This window comes from Carassius carassius, chromosome 45 (genome assembly GCF_963082965.1).
Source record: "Carassius carassius chromosome 45, fCarCar2.1, whole genome shotgun sequence".
Lineage (NCBI taxonomy): Eukaryota > Metazoa > Chordata > Actinopteri > Cypriniformes > Cyprinidae > Carassius > Carassius carassius.
In genome coordinates, this window is record NC_081799.1 from 16017175 (window position 1) to 16030059 (window position 12885).

General features: G+C 37.0%; 1 protein-coding gene across 22 annotated transcripts in view; it reads left to right on the forward strand.

Annotated features, from left to right (window-relative positions):
* LOC132127699 (disks large homolog 2-like) overlaps window positions 1-12885 on the forward strand; it is a 227297-nt gene that overhangs the window by 201067 nt on the left and 13345 nt on the right. For all 22 annotated transcript variants that reach the window (XM_059539702.1, XM_059539703.1, XM_059539705.1 and 19 more), the window contains one exon: window positions 5736-5850. In XM_059539702.1, the coding sequence (XP_059395685.1) occupies window positions 5736-5850 (115 nt within the window). The remainder of the gene's footprint in view (window positions 1-5735; window positions 5851-12885) is intronic.

The window sequence follows — 12885 nt, forward strand, 5'->3', positions numbered from 1 at the left end:
ATAATATTTATAATCACTTTCTGACTGTTTTGTCATGGACTGTACAAAACTAATTAGCTTAACCTTCTGAGAAGTAAGTTTAGGGTCACACAAGGTTATCTCTCGTCCCCTCAGGAGTGTTATTAATATTCCATGACTATTAACTTCTGTGCATAACTCGAATTGGACATGAATTATACATCAAATTGTGCAGCTTGTTGAGGAGAGGTGTGCTATTACGTTTCTAAGCAATCAGGCTTACAATTTTCACCTGGCGGGTGAGAAAAATGAATTGCACAGACTTTGAAGGAAGAACCTGAATCATAGACCGGAAAATCATAGACAACCACGTATGTCTTTTCAACCACTCAAAGCACCCTAGAAATCTCATAGCAACATAGTAAAAATTAGTCAGAACACCTTAGCAACTACCATTGTTTTGCACAAGTGAGCATGCATCACATTTTCTTCAGAAAATACAAAAATATAAGTTATTTCAAACTTTGGGTTGTTTGGGAGTATATATTTCTTTAATGGGCTGTGAGGTGGACTCTTGCCAGTGTTTAGCCACTGCTTGGATGTGATCCCAAAGACCCTGTGGCTGAGTTTCTCTGGCTGAGCTTCTATTGGCAGAGTCTCAAGAGGATACACAAGAGTCTCTGGATTCAAACATACATGACCATCATGCCTGGGCTGCTGTTTACACACACACTCATGTATGTTTAGACCAAACCTTCACACCACTCTATAACTGTTAAAGTGTTGTCACATTTAAGGTTGCTCTGCAAAATTTTGCATGCCTTTTTAGTTTCGGTCACACTTTATTTTAAGGTCCAATTCTCACTATTAAAAAAACCAATGACTACAACTTTTGGTTTAGGTATTGGTGAGGATTAGGGATATAGAATATGGTCATGCAGAATAAGTGCTTTATAAGTACTAATAAACGGCCAATATGTTGACATGCTACTAGTTAATAGTGAGAATTGGTCCCTATCCTAAAGTGTTACCAGAATATGTGCAATCAAGAGAACAAAAAGTTCACCACATAAGATTTCACTCATATTCAAGGATGGCCTTGTGAATTTGCAACACTGACCAACAGAAATCAGTTTGATTTAAAAAGTAGGTACTTTTACTCTGAGTAGTTACTTCTTTTGAGTAAGGAATTTGTGAATGCTAAAATGTATGTTCACTATAGTATTAATAGGTAACAGCCCATTTAGAGACTTCTCTTTGAGCAGTGCTTGATACATCTCTACACTACTGACAATGGACATTTTGCATACAAAATTTCACTGATCTGACCACATCTTTAGACTGTCATCTTAACAATCCTCTCTCACCATTGTCTTCCTATCTCAGCTCTGCAGTCTGTAGATACAGTAGCATTATTTAGCTAAAAGCTAATGCACATGTGTGACACATTACAGATGATGCTGGCTTAATTTACAGTCTCTACTTCACTGGAAATGTCACACTGCCAGTTCTGTAGCTCACACATTGTGATTGTACCTTCTGGCACAGTGATGATCTTTTCCCCTGCTGCGGGTGGAGCTGTATTTGGCATGTTGGAGTCATTGCACAGCAGCTAATGAGACTACACAAGCTGTCCTCTATTAACTGAAAGCATCTCACTGCAGACTGACACAAACATGTGTGTGTGTATGAGTGATGCGCAAGGGCGGCTGTCTGCCTGGATGTGTCCGACTGTTTGCAAGATAATAAGAGACCAACATTCATGACAGTAAATGCAACTATTTGTGCAAAATTAAGGCATGTTTTGAATGCACTTGTTTTAACATTCACAGTTGATTATATAAGCCCAGAATCTCTGAATGTATGTCCGCTGTACAGTCTTTGTCTCTAGATGTGTGGTAATCTGTCATCTCAAACAGCCTGTAATCTTCCTTGAATTTCTCAGCTTGAAATGCAGGTCTGAGACAGGCAGGGTTTGAAAGCTTTTCATCTGTCTAGAAGGTTCCTTGTGCAGTAGATCTTTGCCGCTTTTTGAGGGAAAGGTGCAATTGGTGTGAATTACAGTAGAATCTAAAAAGTGTTGAAGTTCAGAAATTTAGATTTAGCACAATGAAAGATTTATTTCCCCATTTTTTTTTACACCAAAGACATATGACAAAATATATATATATATATATATATATATATATATATATATATATATATATATATATATGAAAGAATCCTTTAAGAATCACGCATCACTGTTTCTTGAGGACCTGAAAATTGTAATAAATAAATTGTATTAATATTTCACAATAATACTGGTTTTACTATAGGCCTATTTCTGGTCAAATTGATTGATTGCTTAATTGATTACTAAACTTTAGTTTATATTTTTACATTTTGGACAGTTTTCATTTTAAAACAGTTTCAAAAAATGTAAAAGGATTGAATTCGTAGCTCTGTTGAGTTACTCTATATAATAGTAAAATACTCTGATTAATGATGTTTCTCCTTAGGAATTTTAGGGTAAACATGAAAACGAAACATTCTTCATCTGAGCTATAGAAGAGTAACCTCTGAGCTTATTTTACTCTGTAGAACTCTCCCTTCACACCTGTGTAACTGTATTCTTATCCATCTGTATTTACCTTTCCATCTGACCCCCAGTCAGCTGTTAATATTCAATTGATTTCTCGGTTCACATGTGTTTATTTCACAAGCCTGCTGCTTATTTGCATGAATTCCCTTCAAATGCTTGTGGAATCCACAAGTTTTGAAGGACAGCTAAAACTGAAATATTTGCTGGATTTGTGGCATGTTTACCTTTAAGCGAGCTAATACGCTGCAGATTGAAAACACAAAGCTGACATCAAGAGAGAAAATCCAGCATGGCTTTTGATCTGGATTACTTTAGGGGGAGGACCCCGCCCACTCTAGAGTCCCAGCCAATGAGAGCAGGTCTGGAGGAGAGAGCGCGTGTGTGTGTGTGTGTGTGTGAGAGAGAGAAGGGAGAGGAGGTGGTAGAGTGGCAGTCTTTGCTTGTGTGTAGGGAGCGGTCAATCTCTCACGCTGCTGCAGTCTGCGAGCATCCTCAAGAGTGAGAATCTCTTTTTATTCTCTCTTTCATTCATGCGTTCCTTCATTTATCCTTCAGTCCATCCTCTTTTCCAGCCCCTCACCTTTTCTGTTTCTCTGCTGTTGCTGATTCATTTCTGTTCAAGTGGGAATGTATTTGCAAGCACATGTGTGTGTGTCTGTGTGTGTGTGTGTGTGCAAGTGTTTTAGTGTGTTTAATTTGGTTTATTTGAGGTTATATTTACATTGTACTTTAGAAAAGTGCCATTTATATTATAAATGTGCATGATAATTGTTATTTCGGCTTTGTTTTTTCTTAAGCGACAAATTCCCTGGTGAATGGCTCTTTAATGTACGAACTTTTTTTTTCAACTATGAAACATTTCTAACGATGTTCCCCAAAGAATCTCCTGAAGGTTTGTGTGCTCAGCAGTCTTTTTTCATTTGAGTGGATTTGTTCGGGATGAGTGCATCCCTCACTGCAGGATTGTTTTGGGTTCTCTACTTTATCCTCCGCCTGAGATTTGCAGCACTGTGAGACTCTTTAATCTCTTTCTCTCTCTCTTTCTTTCTGTGTTTTTCGCAGGATAAGAAGAATCTCTTTGTTTCATTGTTATTGTTTAGGTAGGGCTTAGTTTCCAGAGGGATTTATATAATGCTAGCATATGTCACTGGGAGGGAATCTGTATACATTTGTGAGTCAGGTCTTTTTTATGCTTTTACCGCATATCACTGATTGTATTATCATCATAATTGTCTTTAGTCTTCCTCTTTCTGCCTGCAGCCTGTTGACAAAATTGACTTGTCGTTTGACCTTTGAGTTTCTGCAAGGACAGACAGGGCTCTCAAATCAGCCTTATTCCTCAGGAGACACTTTGATGACCTTCATGCTCATTTAAAACATCAGAAGCTGCTCAAATCATCTGCTTGATTAGTGGTTTATTTATTTGCATAAGATATTTTTAAACCAATTAAATGAGTTAAAACTAAATGAAAGATACTGAATAAAAAAGCAATCAGAAAAAGAGCCAAATCAGCTGTAACATGTTGCTCAGGTGTGGTAGATGCTCCGTTGGGGCTGCCGTGCTGCTTTGGTTGGTCTAATGGTGTTCAGGCTGGGCTTTGGGGCATTGCTGAGTGCTCAGGTTCAGCACACGGTGTGTGTGTGTGTGTGTGTGTGTGTGTGCATTGGTCTCAGCAGCAGCCACAGCAGATGTAGTTATCTGCTGAAACAGGGCTGAGGTGTGCAGCACCCTCAACAAACTGCCATGCCGTGCACCAGATTACCTGCTGAAAAAGTCCAGTTTTAGGAGGGCAAAAGTGTGTTTTAAAGCTCATGAGTGTCTGTGTCTTTGCCATCCTGAAAAATACACAAAAGTGTAACACTACAATACACTTTTACTAAAGTAAATAAAACATAGATTATTGGAGTATGTTTTGTGAGGCAATACTGTTTTGGTCTTTCTACTTTAAAAATTGATGTTTTATTTTATTCACTGTTATTTGCCAATTTACTAATTTATTCTGAATGAAAAGAACACCTAATTTATACCACATAATATTTTAACACCAATTTTAATGGGGTTGGAAAGTGTTTTTTAATGCTTTTAAACGTTTTAGTCTGTAATGCTCACTAATTATCAAGAATATAGCAGAAATAGAAATATTGTGAGACGTTATAATTATAATTTAAAATAACTGTTTTCTATTTTAATATATACTAGTCAACATTAAACCTTTCATCAAAGTTGTCCTAAAACCTAAAATTAAAATGCATTCTTGTCTTAGGACAAATTTGATGAACTTGTTTGATCCACTTCAAAATGTAATTTATTCCTGTGAATGCAGTGAATTTTCAGCAGCCATTGTTCCATTGAGAAATCATTCTATTAAGCTGATTTCGTGCTCAAGAACCATTTTACTATCTATAATTTTGAAAACAGTTGTTTTTACAAATACAACTTTTGAACGGGTTAGGTTTTTATGAATCAGATGAAGCTATCATTATCATATTTTTGAAGTTATCTGGGATTTTATTATAGCTGTGAAATGGGATCTTCATTTTTATCGAGGGCACACATAAATTTAGTTTTTCTGATTTTGTGGGAGTTTGAGGCTTAAGGCTTGAACCGTCCAAAGAAAGGCAAAACACAACACAACAATAGAGTGTCTTAAAGTGCATATATTAAATAATGGATAATATACAGTTAGCTGGTTATTATCTTGCAAAATGATCAATGTTGCAAGTTCTGTAGGAATCTGTGGAGATTCAGTAATAGTATCAGCCTGCATTTAACAAAGAGACAGAAGTGGGATGTTATCGGATATAAATTTGCACCAAAGAAGATACATAATACGACTTTACCATCTCTCTCTCTCTCTCTCTCTCTCTCTCTCTCTCTCTCTCTCTCTCTCTCTCTCTCTTCTACATTACATATATTGACTGTGTGACCTTATACTAGAAGTCAGTACAGAACAGCTACTGTATCTTGTATCGATCGGAGCTGTCATCTCAGACATTAAGACTCTACAACACCACATCCTTTCTAGACATTTCTCCCGAGAGATCTTTTTATTAATTCTTTGATTTGTTTGCATGTGCTCTGTTGTGTTCTAGTGTTTTTAGGGTTGCCATTCCAGTGCTTGATGTTTGATTTAGAAAAGAAAAAAGAAGTTGCATTGTGTTTACGCTTGCTTGGTTATGTTTGTGTTTACAGAATACGGGCGTTTCGAGGCCAAGATTCATGACTTACGAGAGCAGATGATGAACCACAGCATGAGTTCTGGATCCGGATCCCTCAGAACCAATCAAAAACGCTCACTCTATGTCAGGTAGACCTCATCTATTGAAACTAATAGTACTGCAAGAATTCATTTTCATTGTGTTTTTCACTAAATGATTCTAAACAGCTTCAGAAATTCCATACCGCTATGGCAATTTCTTTTTTTAAGCAAAAGCTAGAGAAGATTTATGTTTGAAACATAAAATAAAAAAAATATTTTAAATAGATGTCTATTTTATCCAACACCATTTAGCTTATCAAGACAGTTTATCTTGTTTACATATTTTTACAGAAAAACAGAAGATCTTTTTTTTCTGTCAATGTTTCTGTCATCACAGATGGGATACTGATATCCCAGAAGCCCCTGATCATGTAAACTTGCTGTTAACTGTCTTTCCATGACACTCTTGTTATGTGGGAATGATGTTGGATTGATGTTAACATGAGTGTGGCCTCTCTGGTACAATGAGACATGTTTCTAGCCTGGAGCGAGTTGTTTGTTATACACACAAGCACACATGCACTCGCTTCAGGGGTTTGTGTGTGAACCAGCAGGGTATCTGAGTGAGTGAGTCAGAATTCATCAGTGTCCACTATGCCTTTGCACATGTGCGCTCTGATCCTAGGTCAGCCAGAATTGGGGATCATACTATTTTACATGATATTTAGAAGAGCCATTGATATTTAAAATCCGTAGGAAAGTGGCAACAGTGTGATCCATTATAAGATGCTCCAAGAAACCTCTCTTTGCTCACCTCTTCTCTGTTCTTAAAGGGATAGTTCACTCAAAAATGAAAATTCTGTCATTAATTACTCACCCTCGTGTCATTCCAAACCTGTAAGACCAATTAATTTGGAACACAAGTTAAGATATTTTTTATGAAATCCAAGTGCTTTCTGACTCTCCATAGAAAGCAATGCAACTGCCACAAGGCCTAGAAAGGTAGTAAGGACATCATTAAAATATTCCATGTAACATTAGTGTTTCAACCTTAATTTTATGAAGCTATAAGAATACTTTTTGTGCACAAAGAAAACAAAAATAACTTTTTTATTCCACAATTTCTTCTCTTCCGATGCACGTTCACTGATTATTTTAGTATTTGTATTTAATAGATAATATGTATTTAGTACTTAATAGTATCATGTAATTTATACATCAAATTAAACAAATATATATTTTAAAAATAATATATTTGATATTTAATTTTAAAAAAATGGTTTTAAAGAAAGAATCAACATAATAGTTTGAGCCCATTTCCAGAGGCTACTTAATATTTGTGAATATTTTCAAATAAATTTCAAATATTTTAAGTAATTATGAAGAAAAACTGTAAAATCATAAGACCTACATAATATATTCTAACCTCCAGGTTTACTCCAAGTGTCCCATGTGACAGCATTGTTTGGCTACTCTTCTGAACAGCTATAATGATTCTCCCAGATATGTTTCCCAATGCAATCAGCAGGACAGTTCTTCATTAGCTGGTAGCAACATAAAGCTGTAGATTTTTGATTTGGCTTTATTATTGTGTGTGAGGTGGAAATTTTCAGCAGAACCAGCACACCTGTGGAGATCCATTGTGATTTATAGCCCTCCTGTCAGCAATTATACATATACACACCTCCTCTCCTCATGATGTACAGCATGCACGGCTCAATATCTCCTTGCAGCTGCAGTCTAATGCCGCAGGCCCCTCTGTGGGTGCTAGATAATTGTACTGTGCCATAGCCAGTCCGAAGAGCTGGCCGGTTTTGCAGAACATGTATGTTGGGAAAAGCTGAGACAAAGAAAATCAAACCTTATAGGGAGTCATTTATATGCTGCAGAACACATCTCACTAAAGTCACAGTTTTGTTAAGTTTATGATTATACTGATGCTTGTCTTAGAAGATTTTGAATTTCCCTTCTCATCAAGGTATTTGCTTTACAGCCATGAGCACACAGTTACAGAAAAAAGTATGTGGACTCCTGTTTTCTGCATAATATTTGATTGACTACACTCAATAAAAGGAAAAAAAAACACAGTCTAAAATGCACTACACAACTTTTAAAATCAGAACAGATTTTTAAAACTCTGTGGACATTAGCCATTGACTTCCATAGTATGGATACTACAAATACTCTTACAAATTTTGAAAAAGGGTAAGTGATGTCAAATTTTTTGGGGTGAACTGTCCATTTAACAATAACAACACTATTGCAAACTGCTACCCATATTTACATTCAACAACATCCCATCTTGGCTGATCCTGATGAAAAACAGACATCATTTACATTCAGAAGTCTTCTGGGAAAAAAGTCTTGTGTTTTGGACATGTCATAGACTAATATAAGTGTATCTCAGGAAAAGAAACTTGAATATAAATATACAATATGGCCCCTGCGGTATACTTTACTTTAAGAATTCTGCAGTTCAGGAAGGAGATGGCTGTGAGGCAGGAGTTCCACAAAACTCTGCTCTGTCTGTAGAGGGAAACAGAAAATTATGACAAAAGTATAATTTCCAGTTTGCCTCCTTTGAGTTCTGGTGAGATGAATGCAGAGGTGTGATTGCTGTTGGCTGCGAACTATGAATAGAAAGCACACGTCAATGTAAAAGCAATGCATAAACAACTCCATTCACACACTGACTCAGTTAGGATAGGATATGAGTCAGTTATTGAGTGATTTTCCTCAATCAGCATGTTTCAGTGTTTCTGTCACAATGAATCAACACCACAATTTCTTAACGCGGAAGCATGCGTCTGTGTTTTGTGTGTGTGCACTGCTTATTTAAAAGTGAAAGTGAAAGTGAAGTGACATTCAGCCAAGTATGGTGACCCATACTCAGAATTTGTGCTCTGCATTTAACCCATCCGAAATGCACACACACAGAGCAGTGAACACACACACACACTGTGAGCACACACCCGGAGCAGTGGGCAGCCATTTATGCTGCGGCGCCCGGGGAGCAGTTGGGGGTTCGATGCACCTAAGTCGTGGTATTGAAGGTGGAGAGAGAACTGTACATGCACTCCCCCCACCCACAATTCCTGCCGGCCCGGGACTCGAACTCACAACCTTTCGATTGGGAGTCCAACTTTCTAACCATTAGGCCACGACTCCCAAATCATTTTGAATGTAAATTACATTTACATTTATTCACTTAGCTGACGCTTTAATCCAAAGCGACTTACAATTGCCACATATGTCAGAGGTCACACACCTCTGAAGCAACTAGGGGTTAAGTGTCTTGCTCAGGGACACATTGGTGTCTCACAGTGGATTCGAACCCGGGTCTCTCACACCAAAGACATGTGTCTTATCCACTGCGCTAGCACCACCCCATCTAAAGCGTTACCTCCTCAAAGCATTCTCTGTGTCTCTCTCTCATTCTGCGGTAGCATTTACATGTAACCATAACAACACCCTTCCTCTGTGTGATCGGAGAAAGAAATATACTGTACATCTTTTTATCCTGCTTATTATTCAGGAAAGTCCAGAGTGTGTGTAATTTGTCCAGTGCAAATGTAAATTTCAGAATATAAATTGCAAAGATGTCTGGTTTGATTATTTATGTTGTGTCTAGGGACTGCGACAGTGAGAGAGCTCACTTTTTCACTTATTTTCTTACAATCCCGTGAATATTGATATCATGTTTGTGTTTTTAGTTTGATTTTCCAGATTTCCACCTTGATAGTTTTGGCCAGCAACCCATTCTCCCCCACACCCCCACTCCCTCAGCAGCAACTTTTCACTAACAAGCACCTCTCACATTTTCTTCACAAATTGTAAAAATGTAGTAATCACATAAAATCTTCAGTTGCTGTAATGCATGTAATTCATTCTTGCAAATGTCAGCCCGGGTCCTGTTATTTCACTAGCCCAGGTTCTTATCTCTATGAGGCCGCTGATCTACACATACAGATTCCACTCCACTTTACTCTCAGGAGGCTTTTAAACGCCACATTTCTCTGTAACAAGTAAAAGCACCACATTATCTGCACCTTTGCCTGCACTCTGACACTTTCTTCTAGTTTGCGGGTTATAGATGTATTGCTTTTTTCCCCCTTTTGCCATGCTGATGGTTTCAGCTTTTATCTTACTGCTTAGCAAATACTACACTCATTTTTTTCCAAGGACTGAGGCAGCACTCACTCTTAACAAATTATGTTACAGACATTTGCTGTAGTGGAAAAATGCTGTCCATGATGTACCCTTTTCTGCTGAGCACTGTATATTACACACATACTGTACCTGTACTGTTTCTCTTGCAGTTACACAGGGATTCAGCCCTGCAGCTCTACTGCAAGACCCACACAATAAATCACAAGAACAACTCTCTCTCAGGGGCGAATTCGCTAAAGAGTTTTGGCAATTTTGCATGCAGTATTTCAGTGCAAAAAAACCTGCCCTTAGCCAGACTTAAACTGGTGTTGTTATTGTTAACTGAACCGGTTGTAAATCGTTTCACAAACTGAAATACATTTTTTATAATTATAAAATAACTACTTTTAGAATTGTAATTTAATAATTCAATTGAAGAACTAAAATTGCTATATTGTATAAGTGTATATATAGCTAAATAAAAAAATGAATCCAAATTACAAAAACAGATATAAAAATGCAAAAATAAAATGTTTATATAAAAGTTAATTTAAAATATTATTAAGTGCCATAATTGTTAATAAATAATGCTATAAGCTACTGCTTTTGCAATACATAATGTTTGCAGACTGGTTCTTTCATCTAGTAGTGTATAAATCTCGTTCCTAGGTATCGGCTGAATGCTTTAGAGACAAGAATATGTTGTTTATTATCATAGGGGCACATAATGCCTGCAGAGGGGAGAGAGAGCATTATTCAATATGCGTCATATGACAGTAAATTTGAGTTTTTGTCAGCAGCCTGCACTAGCACATGCTGTTTTCTGGAAGTGTCTTGAGAAGCATCACTGCCAAAATGATGCTATGGAGAAATGAATTCAAAGTAATAAGCTGAGAACCTGCCAGCTTACAAAATATTATTTATCTCAACTATACAGTAGCTTGCAGTTTCCATAACAACCTTAATGTCTTCATTGGCCGATGAGAGGGAACATGTGCTTTTTTTCCCTAGGCATGTGTTCCAATGTTTTGTTTATTTTATCCTTTAATGAAAAAAGGGTTAACGAGGACATTGAAGACAACACTTTATTTGTATATAGTATGGTGGATCATTTCTTTTTGCACTCAGGATGGTTTGTAATGGATCTGTAATGGTAACTTATGACCATTAGGCTGTATATTATTGCTTGGTTTATAAATAATGTTGTACCAAAGTGACCCAAATGGAACCTTTTGCAACGTAACATAATTTTTTTGAGTGTTTTCTGCTCAAATACAGCTGGAAGTGCAGATCATTGTCTTAATATCATGTTTGTTGTGGAATAATGCATGCTTGTGAAATTACATCTACGTATGAGATTTAATGTTTCTTTCAGTAGAGCAGCATATGTGCCAGCCATTATGTGCAACCCATTCATTTTGTCATACAGGTACTGTATCTGCTCACAGCAGTGCAGTATGGGTAGCTTGTGATTGATTTCATCCTTGGGATAATATTGATCACAAACACAATAAACAGAAAATATTTATTTTTAGTTTGTTATATGTTTTATGCTGTGTAATGTTAGAAACATTTAACTTGTTTTTGGAATTTTTAATCAAGCCTGTGTATTTACTTCCATTGATGAGCTATAAACTGTTATACTTATAACAATGTGTACACACACTCCATATAGCCCCTATTTTACAAATAATAATGTCAGGTGTGATGCAATGAGTGTGAAAAAACATATCTCCAGAGGAGAAACAATAATGTACAGTATGTGGAAGATAATGTGTTTTTTGAACCTTAAACCACATAAACACATTGCATTACACCAAATCATGTTATTTTCAGCAATGCCATATTATATATTTTAAGATATATACATGAACACTTGATTTTCATCCTTTATTTATTAAATTACATCATTAGCCCCTTCATTGATTTTAGGCCGGTTTTGTGTTGTCTACATCTCATTTGTTGCATCTGCATCATAGGCTTCCTTTCCAAAACAGATGCGTTGTCATGGTTACAAAAAGCAATATAAGGCAGAGGTAATGTGAGTGTTGGCAGTAAACAGAGAAGATGCGACTTGTGTATTAGTATTTGTTTGTTTGTTTTGTTCCCCAATCTCTCACACTTTTATTCAGGAGAGCCTCTTCTTTAATGAGAGCTTTTATCAGGGCTGAATATGCAGAAGTGCTGTTTAATGTGTGGTGTCATGGCAGCATTTTAGGAACAGCTTGTTCTAAAGCGATAAATGTCTTTAATAGATGCCTGCTTTTGTTGTTATCGGACATCCACATATTTATTGTGTTAACATTTACATCAAGGGGTCAAAGTTTGGTTTACTTTGGCTTGCTTACCCACCGATTGCCTCGATTGTGCAATTTTTGTAAAGCATTTGCCATTAGGAGGTGGGTGTCATACAGCGGGCCTCCTTGGTTTTCACCCAAACAGATTTAGAAATCGTTTAGACAATAGAAAGAAACATGAAATGTAGTAACTCTGATTTGGCTTATCGCAGGTCCGCATTGAAGCATTTCAGCTAGGCTTGCAGTGACTAAATATACCTGGAGGAAGGAGTTTAATGGGCTTCATTGCTGTTATCACTTGTATTGTGTACTCAGTGGGGCAGGCCTATAGGAGACCGTGGCAGCCTGTCTGTTCTTTTGTGTGCAGATGTGTCTGAGCTATAGTGCTTCCATTTACGTTGTTTCACCACTTGATCATCCACGCTGCCCTGCTGGAGGCAGATAACAGTGAAAACAGCATGGTTTTAAAACTGAAGCAGGCCAAATGTTGAGAATAGTTCAAAAATAAAACAAAACAGCTATCACTTTACCTGGTTATTTTTGAAGTGCATACTAGAGATCAGTGGGTGACTCCAGACATGCTTCCCTCAAACGGTTCAGGTTTAAACTCTTCTTTTCATTTGGTCTTTTTGTCTAGATCATCAAGTATAAAATCTGTTCCTTAAATAGACAGTTTGTGTCTCTTTCTAAGGATGAG